This window comes from Halyomorpha halys, unplaced genomic scaffold (genome assembly GCF_000696795.3).
Source record: "Halyomorpha halys isolate HHAL.00 unplaced genomic scaffold, Hhal_1.1 Scaffold1156.1, whole genome shotgun sequence".
In the NCBI taxonomy this organism is placed as follows: Eukaryota; Metazoa; Arthropoda; class Insecta; order Hemiptera; family Pentatomidae; genus Halyomorpha; species Halyomorpha halys.
The window spans coordinates 13,838-30,396 of record NW_027105369.1 but is presented as its reverse complement, the minus strand read 5'-3'; the positions used below and the strand labels follow the sequence as shown (position 1 = coordinate 30,396).

General features: G+C 28.7%; 1 protein-coding gene across 1 annotated transcript in view; it reads left to right on the top strand.

Annotated features, from left to right (window-relative positions):
* The first annotated feature begins 7,901 nt into the window (after positions 1-7,901).
* LOC136796585 (odorant receptor 10-like) overlaps positions 7,902-16,559 on the top strand; it is a 13,314-nt gene continuing 4,656 nt past the window's right edge. Inside the window, exons 1-4 of the mRNA XM_067050688.1 lie at positions 7,902-8,809; positions 13,409-13,508; positions 15,479-15,583; positions 15,673-15,831. Of these exons, the coding sequence (XP_066906789.1) occupies positions 7,965-8,809; positions 13,409-13,508; positions 15,479-15,583; positions 15,673-15,831 (1,209 nt within the window). The 5' untranslated portion in view covers positions 7,902-7,964. The remainder of the gene's footprint in view (positions 8,810-13,408; positions 13,509-15,478; positions 15,584-15,672; positions 15,832-16,559) is intronic.

Genomic DNA, 16,559 nt, shown 5'->3' with positions numbered 1-16,559 from the left:
AATAAAGGTATCAAAATAGTAAAAGAAAAATATTTATTGTTGACCAACGTTTGACTGAAAACTTTGCAGGGATTCGACAGAACATTAAAATAAAAAACATTTCAAAACAATTGATATGTTTATAAAGTATATAAAAAAGAAATAATGAAAGGAAGTATAAATGTAGGTGGACTGGAAACTAGTTACTAATAATTACACCCAGGTTCGATGAAGTTCTAAATACAGATCTAGGCTAATAAATTGTAGCAGAATACTCGTTATAAATATGGTAAAGATGTAGCTAACATGTTATGGTGCAACATAACCGTTATATTTAAATGTAATATTTCTTTGTTTAAACTCCCTTTTTTAAACACATTAATAAGTTATACAGTATAACCGTTATTGGTAGAGACAGTTAAGGTTTCAACCTTGTCTGCTTTGGTACTGCAGAGGCCGTCGGTTAGATCCAAAAAATGTTAACTTGTCCCTTCACCATGATTAGAATAGTTTGTTACCACTACATAACCCTCCCCTTCTCACATCGTAAGTCAGAAATGACAGGAAGAACATAAAAAAAAAAAAATGTACCTACCGTATTTTATTATTATTTATATTATTATTTTATTAATTTTAGAGATTTTTTAAGTTGAATTTGCAATAATGAAAATTTTATTACATCAAAATTGTATCTCTTTTTATCATCCTTAAATATTTTAGACTGTAATATTTATTAACAGTTATAATAAATAAAATAAATGAATAAAGTCGGAGTTAAAATTTTAAATATTGAAATTCGAAATAAAAAGGCAATTTTGAGGTGTCAAATGATCATTTAGCTAACCAATCATCTTATGAGAGAAATTTTTTGAACTTTTCTTGTTTTTGTTCTAGAAGAAGGAATCTACGATAGGAAAAATAATGAAAAATGTGAAGGAGAGAGACAAGTAGAATGTTGAAAGATTCAATTTAGCTGAGCCGAACAGATCTGTGTGTTGAGTGTAAGAGACGTCCTTATCAGAGGCAGGCATCCGTCACCCTTCCACCTCCGTCTTTATCAGCATCCTCTTCACTATCTACTCTTCTTAATCCCACTTCGCAACAGTGTTTCCCATCCATCCTATTCCCAGTACGTCGTTAGGAATTCGTTAACGTCAAGGTGAATAAATGTCTTTGGAAAAGAATGAAAAACCCTGATTTGACACGAGTCATTCTTATTAGTAGGTTTCGTTGTGATATTTTACAAATTAAATTTTTTTTTTATAAGTTTTCCAGGTAATTTATCCTGCTTGAATTATTACATTTATATCATATTATCCAAGTAAGGTAGTGTCAAGATTGGTGAGATGGAAATACTTTATTTATTGTCCAAATTTATTGGGATATTACTATATTTACCAATAATAATAATATTATTTGATGTAGCTACCATACAAATAGATTCAGCCAGTGCAGTAAATGTTTATAAATTATCAATACACAATATTAGGCAATATATAATAAGCTGGAAATGCTAATGACATTTATCGCAATTAAAATAAAACACACAAAAAAATAAATGCATATATAATATTATAAAACATAAAAACTAAATATCATATTCAGAAGACAAGTATCCGAGTCTAATTTTTATTTTTTTTTTATTTCTCATCATCCTGATTTTGAGGTTTTTATTAAATATACAAATAAAAGTTTAATATCCACTTCGTTGAGTACTGACAGGATTTTATACATATAATTTCTGCTAATGTTATTTACTTTTGGCATATATTCCGGGACAACTTGACGAAATGTTAGTAATGCTCACACTAGCTGAAGAAAGCTTTTGCGGGTCTAAAGTATATTTATGTGAACCAATACTATACATTTTTGCATATTTCTGGGAAAATATCAATTAAGCAATAATTCTTAGGTAAGATAAGGTTAGCTAATAGGTAAAAACAAAATCAAGTAGAAAATTCCAGGAAATACTATTTTATAAAGAAAAAAAAGGGGGGAGGGCAAACTTGATACAATGTAAAAACTATTTTTACTTATTATTTTGTTTACTAATTGTTAAAATGGTAGTACACGGAGGTGATTTTTTCAAGATCACAATCAATCACTAGATTTTTACCCAAGGTTATCCACTTTAAGAGACAGGGTTTAGAAGGGCTCCAGAAACCATAGGGTTGACTCACGACAACAGTAACAGAATAAATAATTATCCTCTACAGTCGGATTCAAACCCGGATCCTTAGAGTTAGTTACAAAGCGGCTTATTTTAGATCTTTTAATTTGAGGATAAAATTCAAAGATAACTTTAATTCTACTTCTGGGACGAGACTAACCTAGAAGCAATAAGGTTTGATAATTTCCTTGTTTGTTATCCAATCCAGTAGTTGTTAGGAACAAGATGGAGTCGGGATCGGATCCTCAGTTCATTAATTTAAGTATGTTAGAGGCTACCTTTATGGAAATTTATCGTTTTAATTTCGTTCCAGCTCCGTAGTAAAAACTTGACTTTCATTAAATAGCAGGCCTATCTTTCTCCTTCCTCTAAATACGACCTAATCCCTGCCTGCCTTGGGAAATACCTTAAGGCAATCCCAGTCCTGTAGCTCTCCCTAACTATTCTGTCTTTCCCTTTTCTTAATCTTTTACATTTTTAACAATTTAATTTTTTTCTTAATTTTTCAGAGGTAATATGTAACTTCATTATAAGTGTTTATATCTTCATTGATTATTAATGGTTCATAAATGTTTACTTTCTATGTTTACGTTCTTTAATAACAGAGGTTGTTTCTTAAAATAAACAAAAACTTTTTATGGCTTTAAATATTAAATAGGCGTCATTAACTTCAAGTGAAATAAAATCTAGGTGATTCGAAATTTTTACCACAAAATGGACTAACATATTTTGTGAACTTCTAAACTTATTAAAAAAATTAAGTTCCTTTATATCCCGAAGAATCTCTAAAAATCTGAAAAAAGGGTGTAAAATGCCATGATAAAGCCAACTCGAAAAAAAAAAATTAAATTTTCTCTAAGGTTTTTGTACATAATGTACATAATTATTAATAAAATATGAACATTGTAGAAATATGGATTACAAAATAAAAATGAAATTTTTATATTTTATTTTTATACCAGATCGGCTTGGTGGGCCTTACATGGTTGATATAACCGTTAAATTTTATTTATTTTTTTTAACAGTTGATTATGGGGGGATATAGTCTCGTACAAAAGACACTCCTAACTATATATACAATGTTACATATATATACAATGTTATTATTAAAATTAAAAAAAAAAAATAAATAGATGAGAATAATGCTTCTTCATAAAAGAGGAAAGTAAAATTAATAACAAAAAATAATGATATTGGTACAAACAAACAATTGCCCATTAATAGTAAAAAGAAACAAGTTAATTTGAAAAAGAGGCGAGAGAAGAAAATAATAATAATGAATAAATACAATGAGTAATAATAAAAAGTAAAATAGAGGTAGTGTGACTATGGATTAATTTTACATTTATTCTAATTTATAATAGAATGTCCTGCAGCAATCTGGGCTTCAGTCTTCGGGTCGAGGTTGGGTTTCCCAGGTTGTAGGTCTTTGCTCCTTTAACTGTCGGCCACTGGGAGTGGAACTTCATGAACCGTTTTTTGATGTAATCCTCTATTGACTCCATCTGTAATTCGCAATGCAATTGGCTATTTCTTATGAACCAAGGAGCATTAACTGCGATTCTTAGGACTTTATTTTGAAAAGATTGTAGTTTTTTCCTTTTCGTAAAGGATGCCGCTCCCCAGACTTCACAGCCGTACATCAGCAGTGGCCTGAGGATTGTTTTAAATATAAGAATAGTTGTTTCTGGTTTTAGTTAAAAATGAAATTAAAAATCTAGAGATTAAAGTGTAGTAGTAGCTTTAGTAGTTAAAATAAAATAGGTCTAAGGAATTGTTATAATGTTTTAATAAGTCTATGAGGATGCGATTTCCGAGCATGTTAGGGCGAGGGACCGAGAGCGCATTGTGGGGGCTTTGAAATAGACGAAATTCTATTCCATAACTCACACATTAGATGGAACGGTTGGATTTTGATGGATTATTAGAAACACCAAACGAAGTGTAATCAAAATCAATTTGAACACACAGTGTGCACTCTTCTAATAAGTCTACCAAAACGAATCCAACATTTTTGATCAGGATTCAGAATGTAAGCTTCAATAATCCATTTTCGTAGACCTTTTCCCCATATATATTCCTAATTAAGCAGGTATTAAAAAATACAGAGAATGAAATTTATATAGTTTGATTTACAACAATGTTCTTTAATTACCCCCACCATCCAGTTATTTTCATATTTTCTTCGAACTTTTAATCTTTATAACATGTATTTTCTTTGTAAAAATGGGTTTAAGGAACTATGGGCATATTTATTCCAGATTTTATATAATAAACTTAGGAAATATGTTGAATAAATTACGTTTTAAATTACTCCACCATAAACGTGCTTAGTTGTTTTGAAAATTAACAAGATCTCTAGGACTAAAACTAGGATCGTAGAATAAATTAAATGAAACTTTTAGAAAATTTGCATAGTGCTGAAACCACCATTAAAAAAAAAAGAAAGAAAAAATCGTTTTTTGTTATAAAGAGAATATTTGTTTCCGTATAACAGCTTGAAGTTTCTAAGCCGCTCAAATGAGATTATTAAGATAGGCTAAAACCGAGTTTTACTCTAACATCTTCTACAAGCTTTTATGAAAATTTATCGTTTTAATTTCGGCCTCTTTCCTTCTTTGAAAGGGATATGAAGATAGAACTCTTCTAGAATAATTTCTCTTATTGATACATTTTAAGATACTGGAATATACCAAACTTTACAAGTATTTAAATCACACTGGTAAACCCGAAATTTGTGTAAGGGTTCTGGATATTAAGTTTTTTAATTCTCGTAACTAATAAAAGACTGGTTATACCAGATAAAGTTTGCTTTTATAGAGGCTACAATCCAGGAAAACATATGTCATCATTGTTGACACCGCCTTCAGCGGACCCGGCAACCATTCTTATAGTGCCATCCCGGCAAAACAAGAAAATGAATTAGCCGGTATATGTATATATATATTTGTAAATGCCTATTTCTTTCCCCGAGCAGGTAAGAAAAAAAAAAAAAAAAAAGAGGTTACAATAAACTATTTCGGATTTTAATCCTAATTAGGAATTTTTTAATTGTTATTAAATAATTCAAAAACTAGGCGTCTGACAGAATGATTTGTGGTTTCTTTTTATAAGTACGTAAAATCTGCTACGATTTGGAAACAAAATAAACTCTCTACGAGAATTACTTTCCACTTACAGTTCTTCCACCTTATTTTAAGAAATATATTCTACAAAAAACCATGCAGATTAAATTTGAGATAAGTTTAATTATTTGACCCTTCAGGACATGGCAGAATTTTCAGGCTTAATGGTTTTTCGAAAAAATGGTGGATATCCAAAAATATTGGTAACTATAGATAAATATAGAGAGATAAACTTTGGGAAAAAAGTTCCAGTATTTGTTATTAATTTTTTATTCAATTCTAATAAACAGAATAAATATGAAATAATGTGTGTATGCGCAAAAAAAAAAAATACTCAAAACTTAAACTGATCAAGTGTTAATTAGTTAACTGTAATTAAATTTATATGAAATAAATAAATTATTCGTATTTTATAGGCCCGTTTTACACTGTTTATTTAGAATTTAATAAAACAAAAATAGTTAATACTACATGAATAATTATTTTTCATTAAAGTTTAGGAAAATGTGCAAATTTCGCCTAAAATCGGAAATATCGGAAAATGTTGCAGTTCATACTATATAGGAAGGGTTTTTTTGCTGTTTGTGATATAAATGCATCATCATATTTAAATAGTCAATTTATTTATTTCTAATGTTATCATTATTATTTATTTCCGTTATTTTTATTATTTATTTATTTCTGTTATCGTTATTATTTATTTATTTCTGTTATCATTATTATTTATTTATTTCTGTTATCATCATTATTTATTTATTTATGTTATCTTTATTATTTATTTATTTCTGTTATCATTATTATTTATTTCTGTTATCATTATTATATTAAAACAAATTGGGCCTTCGTTAACAAATTAAAACCGTGTAAAGCTAAACTTGAGAAATAATGCTTGATTTGGAACTGCTTTTTCTCCCATAAAAAGGTATAAAATTTAAAAGATATTCATATGGGTCGATGAAGCGGGAATTCAGCTTGTAGGTACGTTGAATTTGTATAACATTATGAGGAGTTTCGGAATATCGGCAGAAAAAAAATATCCTAAAATTAAGACCAGAAATTTCTAATTGTTTAGTCAATGAAAATTCGTATTAAAGGGGTTCAAAAGACATTAAAACCTATTTTGAATGCATGGTTCTAGACAATTCTTTTTTTTTGGTGTCCTTTACTAGAAGCTACTTTTGGTTTTTATGTTTTTCACACTTTCATCTCATTTAATACGATAAGTAATATTTTGTTCTTATCATACAAGAAAAAACAAAATAAACAACTATTTGAGTATAATAACTATTAAATACATGCGGAGGAAATATGGTATGCGATATTAGTAATATTTAAAAAAAATTATAAACATGTGTAAAATATTTTACACCCCTATACAGTAGGTTCTTAACCTTCAATGGGCTTTGGGAAAACTCATATATTAAACATTGTGGCAGAATCAAGTATTTGCCTATTAAGTACTGAATTCAAAACCATTCATAAGTTTTGATAAATTGTCTTTATCGTTCTTTTTTTTCCACCTTCTAAAAAAAAGTAATCGATTATACTTAATTACTAGTGATTATAAATTACGGGCTGCTTTATTGAAGTTGAAAAATATTTCTTGAATTAGAAAAATTAAAATAAATCAAAAATGAAGAAATATTCGTAAAACTGAACGAAGTACTCAAGGCGATCAATGAAATAGGATTTATGAAGACAACAATTAGGCTGGCAACCAACTAGCTGAAGCTATACGGCTTAATTTTAATTCATTTATGTTAAATAAAATTTAAACAATACAGCCAAAATTTGTATGCAATAATTTGAGATGAGATTCATGAAAATTAGCTTAAATTTTTAATGAAAAAATAGTTTCATTAAATTTCATAAATTATGTAAATAAATAAAATCGTAAATTTTAAAATAATTTTTGATAAATTTATGTACTTATATTAGGTTCACCTATATTCTGGATGGGGTGTAGATTTGATTTTCATCAGTCAGTTAGTTAAGCAGACCGCCAACATCCTACATCAAGAAGCAAAACATTTCGAGAAGTGCTTTAGCTTAGATTGTACTTTTTTATTAGAAATAAACGTTAAACATATAACCAAGCCTATGTTTCGCCTTTTCATTTAAAGATTTATGTACTTTGAAAAAATAAAATGAAAGATTATGCTCTTCTGAGTCATGATAATCTTACATTCGGTAGCAAAGTACTGCTATTAAACCAGTCTGACATTTTCAGTAGTTAAATTATAACATTATGGAAGCGAGAATTTTCATTTGTAATGATTTTCATGAATATTCAATTGTAAACGATGAAGCTCATACATTCATCAATTTCAATCAACGTTTCTCGACTGTTTACAGTGAAATATGACCGCATTGTTCCTGATGATCATATTTGAACCGGATCATGTCATAGTAATGCAAATCAGGCTAAGCTACTAATTGTCAAGATTTACACTACTAATTACCTTTAAATAAAATACTAGCCTATGCCTGATTAAGTGCTTACTTATTCTTTTGTAATATTGCGTAAGCCGGGCAATCAAGGGCATAAATGATGATGACATTATAAAATGATTCTTGTTCATTGGCACTCTTTAATCAAGACGTATGATGAAGGCCATTTCAAAACGATAATTAGAAGGGATAGCTAAGCTTTAATACTGGATGGAATATTTTATGTTGGCTGGCACTTTATGAATAGGAGAGCAGTGAGAGGAGCCATTGGTACGATGGACCTCGAAGTGGGAGCCTCCCTGTCTGGGTTCGACGTCTTAATGTCACTCTTCACCGGGATGAGGGGCCCACTGGACCAGCCTGGCCGAGGGAAGTGGTACGGTCACCTCTACTCGGCCAACGTCACCTTCATCAACATATCTCTCTTCACGAACGTACTGACTGCCGGGCTAGTCTGCTTTTCTCCTGGAGTGCCAGTCGAAGTAAGGTGCTTCACTGGCTTCCCGATAACTGCTGGCACGCTGGCGATCATTCGGAGAATAGACATGTATCTCAATAGCGATAAGTACAAGGATTTGACAGAACGTTACCTTTCGCTGTACCCCGACTCTCCAGAATTGAAGGCGGACGTCCAGAAGTACGGCAAGATAATCAGGAGCATTCCCAGGATCATGTTTCTGTTCACTGCTGTGCCGATGGTGACGGTAGGCCTGCTCCCCGCTGTAATAGCCATCACAGGAGGCCCTAGGGATCTGGGCGTCCCTGCGATTTATCCTTTTGATCCTGCCGAATATATTTTTGTCTTTTGTTTTCTCTGTTTTTTTCAGAGTACAGCAGCTTTTCATTCAACATTGAGCTCACTGCTATTCGAGAACATGTTCAACACTTTTGCTTGCCGGCAGCTCGCCCTGACAAAGCACCTATCCAGAGAGCTTTATCGAATCCTCAGCACAGCCAAGGTTGATGTGAAAGGAGTTGCTACTTTCGAGTCTCATGATGGTACCCTGATGTCAAAGGAAGAATCAAACCAAACAGTTTTAGCTGAGCTGAAACAATGGGTCAAGAATCATCAACAGTCTTCAAGGTTTTAGTTTTATGAAAACAATATTTAAAAAAAAGATTAATTTATATATATATACATTTTAATGGTTATGATTGAGTTTATTTTAGGTTAGATTTTAAGATGATTTAATAGTATTATAAAGATGATCTTTAAAAACCATTAAAAATAAATCAAATAAAATCCGGATTCAAAATGTCACTGGTAAAGCTTAGAATCTTTTAAAGGTAATTGTTTATTTGTGAAAATTAAATTTTTTATTCAAATACAAGCCATTTTCAGTTTCATTACATTTTATAAAAAAGATCAAAATATATTTGATTATATCATTTAAATAAATTATGGCCATAATTATAAACCAGGATTCAGTTTTAATCCTTCGGATTAGAAATTCGGATCGATAAAGAAGAGTGAGTATGGCGAACTTGAGTTTAGAACAATCTTTAGAAATAGTCTTTTGTTTGTGCCTGATCTTTAATCTTGTAGATATAAGTTGATCTCTTATAGATTCAGTTTTCGATATAGGTACAGGAGTAGATATGAGGACTACAGGACTACTTTCGTGGCGTTTAGATATTAATAAACACTATAATAGGGTTGCCTTAAAAACAATAATAAAAATATATTAGTATTCCATAGCTTATCTTGATATTAATTATTTAATAGTTCAAAAACTATGTGTCTCCCATAACACTTTAGATGCTGGTTTAAAAGAGAATTAGATAGTCTACGCTGAAAAGAAAAACAAAAAATCTTAATCGGAGCAATTTTAACTAAAATACTGTAAAACTTTTTACAAGACTGCATCCAAAACGATAGGGAAAGTATACACCCCAGATATTTTTTTTAAGCTTGACATAATAATTCAGAAATATTTTTTTTTTGTTTGTCATTTACTGGTATAATTGAATAATTAATTTAAATAATAAACCTGCATTATATTAGACAGCGTTATAACAATTGATTGATGGTTAGTGACGTATGTATAATTAATCCATTTAAATGAAACAAAAAAAAAAATGCAAGACCCAAACATTAAAAAAAAAAACAACAAGCTACTTCTACTCAGAATAGTATTTTCTAAACAATACAGTTTCTGAGATATAGGGCGAGATAAGTAGCTAAATATTTGCATTCCTTAAAATTACATAAAGACCTCAAAATAAAAAATGATGTTTTATTTGTTATAACCCATCCTATGGCCTGAGAGAGTGGAAGTCAACAAACAGATTTCTCATTAGTAATAAGAAAAAATCTTCTTATCCTTACTAATAATAACTGAAAACAGTGCGACATTTTATGCAATGCGATTAATATCCGTCCTTCCGTATATCACTAACATGTTTTAGAAAAAAAAAGGAATATGGACATTTTTGTAAATAATTTAATGCACTTTAATTTAGTATAGAGCCAATTTCACTAAACCTAATAATTCTATTTATTCTATTATAATTTTAATATTAAAGTTAACAAAACTAATAAAAGATATCAGCCAACAACTAATAAAATACATTTTACAGCATTCATACGATTTTTACCATATTCAGGTTCCCTCCATCTCAAACTCGCGGGACCATTTTTGCACCTAACGTACTGCTATTACTGAACAATATAAAACAGAACACTTTTTTATTAATTTATTTGTTTATGTTAGGTAAAGTGTTTAATTTGACTGGGTTAAATAGTTTAAATAACGTTCAAATACAATTTTAATGAAAAAAGGTGTTTTTATTAGGTACATGAAAATAAAAGGTTAAATGGGTCTTAAATCAAGTAAATTAAATGATCCTGTGTTAAAGCTCACTTCTAATAAAATCTTCTTATATTTAACGCTTCAATTCAAATCAAATATGCTGGTAACCCTTAATTAACTAATATAATTGTAAAAAACTTTTATATTATTATAGTTAAATTTTTAATAGTAACCTTAAGATCAATCTGAAACAGTTCAAAAAATCATATAATTCTCTTGTTAATGCAATTAAGGAATATCCGTGAAAAAACAATTAAAATAATTCCACAATCAATATAATTATATTCAATCGTTTATTTCAGATCAGAAAAAATCATTTTCAAAAACTGTTAATATAAAAAACTCTTTTACTAACTAACCCTATTTGAGTGAATATTAAAAAAAAAAATTCTATTTAAATCAAATCTATTGACTTAGAAGTAGATACGGGGCAGGAGCTATACATACCCGCTGACGACAGAAGTTATATAGATTCTTTGACCAATCAATTGACTCCAAAGTAGCATTTTTATTAGCGTAGTGGCATTAAATTCCAGCAATAAAACTATATAGGTAAAAATACATTTTAAATTGAACAAGACCATTAGAAATCGATGCACCTCCGATTCTTTGAAACTCCGAAAAAGTACAAAAATCAATTTATCGTTTTAAAAACGAATCGGTGTTTCAACCTTTAATAGGTACTATTTGAAGGGGTTATGTTACAAATAATAAATTTTAAGAAAATAAGGTTCAATTTTTTTTGTTGGAGATTATATTTTGGAGTGTACATAGCCCCTTCTATTTCTAGGTATCTCAGTTCTTGGATTTTGATGTTAAGAGTACCTCACACAGCTAGATGAAAAAATAATATACCTTCCTCCTTTATCATAACTTTATATTCAAAAAATGTTATCCACTTTCATTTATAATGATATTTCCATTAAAGTGGGAGTCCCATATACGAAACATATACATATACAAGACATATACGAATGTCTTTTTCTGGGAACAGATAGCTGATATCGCTCGACCCATTCAATACATTCTATTTCCTGTATCGGCCCAATGCTTCCTCCAGAGAGCATCATTCGGTGAAATGTTGAACAATGGAATCGATAACCCATATGAAATAGATTTCTATATATATTATATATAAATGTAAACAATAGATAAATAAATATAAAAACTATGAGTTTGGTATTTATGATAAATGCCGTTTATTAAAAAAAAAAATTAGAATAGCAGAAAATACAAGACAAGAAGGTGATTTAAAGAATAGATAAAATTATATAATAACTTAGGGTGTACATTCGAAAGGGATTTTCAATCTGTAAAAAAATGGAAATGTCAAATGAATATTGATAAACTTAAAGCAAATTTTAATTAAGAATTAATGATAACTGTAAAAATAAAATAAATTATAATAAATGGAATTTGGTCCGGGTGCGGACTCAAATAGTAAATTGGTGTACTATTTTTATTTGAGCCAACGTTTTGCCCCAGGTTGCAGGGCTTCGTCAGGGCTAAAAAAGATACAAACACTTAACATTAGTACAAACAAAAAAAATTAGTGGAAAATAACAAGGGAATACAATGAAACGTAAAATTTAATTAGAAAAATTAAAGGTTATTATTTTAACTTTATTTCTTCTTAGTTTTTCTGTTTAGTTAAAAGTTTAATTTTTTAATTTATTTATTAATTTTTTAAAAGTTTATATATATGTATTTTTTAAATATTTCTTCTCCCCTTTTATTATGTATATTATCATTTATTGTTTTCCTAATTTTGATATTTTTTACATTGTTTACTTTAAAATTATTTTCAAATGTGACGTACTTAACTGCCATCCCCACATCTAATACAAACGGTTAACTCTGACTTTGACTTCCGTCAAAACAGGTATGAATTCTGTCTCGTTCATTTTCATTTGATTTTATTATTATCCATTTTCATCTCTTAATTGATACTTTCTTTAATATTTCTTCTCTTTATCTGTAACTATTACTTTAACACAACCTTGATCAAGTTTTAACAAATAGTGACTGATAAATGATTTTAATTTTGGTTTTAATGTGAATATTGACTAATTAGAAATTGTTGTTTTGACCTGGACAGAATAGCCTGCATGGAGTTAGAGTTAATTATATAATTCCAAAATTTTATTAAGATTGTCCCTGAGGATGGCCGGATTGGCCGAAACGTCGGACTTATAAATGAAATAAAAATGTTTTGAGACTAAAATGGATAGAAATTAAATTATTTATTTTAAAAAAATTTACCAGTCTCAAGAAAGTGTTTAAGATTATAAATTAAATACGATTTTATCTTTAGTGGTTTAATTTTCCGCTCGCTTCGAATTCTATCATTACGTAGATTCTTTAAAATACCTGTATCATGCCATTGGATAACTAACATAAAATTTACTTGTTGAATATATTTTTAATACATTTGAAATTTCAATAAATAAATTGAAATTAAAAAAAAAATCTGCTCGTCCAAAACTTTAATTAATTGTATGAGGTATTTGGCGATTTGATTCTTAGGGCTTGTCAGATAGGAAAAAATTGTATTTTCTCCCAAAATCATTGATTGAAAATAAGCGTTTTATTTGGGAACTCCAGGGGAGTTCAGTGCACTGGTGAAGAACTGGAAAGTTACAAAAGCCAACTTTGCTTTAAACAGAAATTTTATTCTCCATAATTAAGACTCAAGGTGTTATATTTTGAAATTTTCAAAATCCCCTCTCGAAAATAGGGGGTGTCAATTGAATATTAATTACAATATATAAATGAATTCAGAAGTAACAATAATATATTTAATACCGATAGTTTATCTAACTGTAAGGTTTATCTTACAAATATTATAAATTGTATTTTATTAATTACAGACTAGCAAGAGATCTACAAGATGTTTATTCTATATCGCTCTTCGTCCAATTCGTCTTTACGGGAAGCATTCTGTGTATGAGCGCTTTTGTTGTGGCTAATGTAAGTACTCAACGTCACACAGTGTGGCTGAAACCTGGGTAACGTGATCGAAATCTTTACATCCTTTAAAACGTATATTCTGAGAAATATTATTACTGCTTCAATTGTTAGCACATTGAGCTATATTTTGAAAAATAAAAATGTTTGTTTGCTCAAAACTGTAGGTAAAAACATATCTGAAGTGATGTGATTATTAATTTATTAAAACTTTGAAAAATATTAGTGTTTCATGTCTAAAAACAAATCTTATTTTTTATCTAAAAAATTATGAATAATATTTTAATTTGTTTTTTTGTACGTCAAACAATTTTTTACACTAATTTTAAAATTATTTTGAATATAACGGCAATGAAAAGTGTTTATTTAAAAAATAAATTGAATTCCTTAATGAATCTTTACAATTAAAGGACTTAATCTTAGACTAATAAAGGACTTAAGGACATACTTTTGTAAGGCCCAAAGAATCCTAATAGAGATCTGAACTCAAAATCTAATGATTCAACAAATCCATATTTCTCTTTGTTCACGAACTTTGTCACGTGATGTTTAGTAGTGTCTTACACGTTTATTTTTAGCTTCTCCCGCTGTTTTAAAGAGTTTTTTCCGATCGGAATCATAAAGTCTTGAAGAATGTTAGATTCGTGAATAAGGATCATAGAAGATAAAAATAAGGGTAAGTAGTGGCAATTATAGGATTATACATACAGCATTTTTAAATTGTATTTATTAAACTAAAAATCAACAAAGGATGATAAAAAGAATTTAATAGGATAATTAAAGCTTTCTAAGTAACGATTCAGTTATTTTTAATACCTAGAATTCTTTACATGGGGATACAAATAATATAATTAAACAAGTAAACTAAATGTATCATGAATTTTTCAATAAATTAAAAAGTTCTTCTCAGTCATCAGATAAAGTATTTTAATGAGTCATTATGAATCTGTGAAGTACATATAGTTTAAGTCCATTAGGAACAAACAATAATTTCATCATACTATAACATTGCTATATGATAAAAAAATAATTATAATTATTTTCTTGTTTTCTAATACTAAAAAAAAAGATTAAAATAACTAGTTTAAAAATTGAGATTTCAGTAAGTATAGAATAGAGTTTTGTATAGATGGTGACGCTAACTAGAAGTAATTAATTAACTTTTATTTTAAATATTTCATTGTTTTTATATCAGTTTACATATTTTATTAATTACAAATTCTTTTAGTTCAAATTTCCATTTTTAATCGATAATATTCAAACCACATTTTTTGGAAATTATAAAAAATAAAATAAAAATAAATAAATTTAAACTCAGATAGCTTTCAATTATTTTCCAGATAACACTAGGGATTTTATTTATTTCAAATACTGTATGCATGTATAGGCGAATGTGGGACGATCTATCAGTCAATGAAATCGTCGACAAAAATCTCAGAAGGAAATTTATTTGTGCAGAAGATAAGAATAGCGAATTAAATTAACAATTACAATTAAATATATCTTTTTCTTTTCACAAATCTTTTAGGTATTAAAAAGTTTCTTATTGTAATTTATTAGTTTCTGATTTTTCAAGTTGAATTTTCCATGTTTGAATCATAAAATAAATGAAAAAAATAAAAACATTTTTATGTGAATATTTTTACTTTTGTATCACATACACTTCTAAAATTTCTATCTTTTTAAATTGTTTACTCGTCAATGATATTTTTAGTTTAATTGGGAAAAGTCGAAGTTTCGATCACGTTTTTGTCATTCCACCGTACTGTACTTGTTTAATACATTTTTTAAAATTAATTTATTAAGTTTTAATAAATTTATTGTTTAATAAATAAAATTAAAAAAATATTAAATTTATGTAAATAAATATATAAAAGTAAATGAGAAATGATAGATGTCTGAATTAAAAAAAAATAATGAAATTATTTGAGTTAGGTTTGTGCTATTTTTATAATACAATTAAATAATTGCAGGTGGTTGGAGGAATTGTGAAAGTAATTTTTTGTGGCTTCTATGTCTTGGGGTTGATGGTGGAGTTGTTGATCACGTGCAGGCTCGGAAATCTTATACTTTACGAGGTGAACGACACGTAACTTGAGAATTAGAAAAATAGAAACATAAATTAATACAAATATAGAACAAGAAAATATTGTTTTTTTTTTCTCAGAGTGACTCGTTAGAGGCTATGATTGAAGGGACTCATGTCTACGCACTGCCTGGTAACATTTACAAGGAATGGCTGAGGATGATACTCATTAAAGCTAAAGTTCCTACCAAAATAGTTGCTGTAAGTTTGTTCCCATTGGACGTCGAGACCTTCAAGTCTGTAAGTATTACCAATAAGAAATAAATTTTATTTTATTTTACCTATGAGCAACATGCGTTACCAAACTTGGAATGATGTTTAGAGATTAATAAATTATTCGTCCTAGTTTTTTTATACTTAAACATTGAGGCGAAAACCATTTACAACCTGATGCATATTTGTTTATTACATTCATTTAAAAATTGCTTTTATGAAACTCCTCATCTTTCTGCACAAGAAAGTGTATAACTAGGTGTAATATTAATATTTACTCTATAACTTTTAAAATGAATTAACGAAGTGTTTTTCCCGTGTGTTAGTGTAATTTAATCATAAATTTAGATTAAATCATTTAATCATACAAAACTGGTTTCTCAGTAACCGTCATTGCCCGCTAACATAACTGGTAAACGCTTTAAGTTATAATTTCAAGGTAAACAGCAGCTCCCCTTCGAATTGCAACTAAATTCAAAATGACATGAGAGCTTCAAAAAATTCAATTTCATGGGACTCTTTTAATCTTGAGGTGAATGAAGGTTCCGAAATCATCTTGTCTATTTGCATACCCCATTCCTAAAATAACACATTAAATACATTCAACGATATTTTTTTTTTTCAAAACAGTACATCCAATAAGGTCCGACCAGATGACATCGGTCGGTGCCAAAACAACATGGAAGATCCAATTTAGTACAGATACATTTTTTATAACTATAAACAATATATTTAAAAAAATATCTAATAACAAT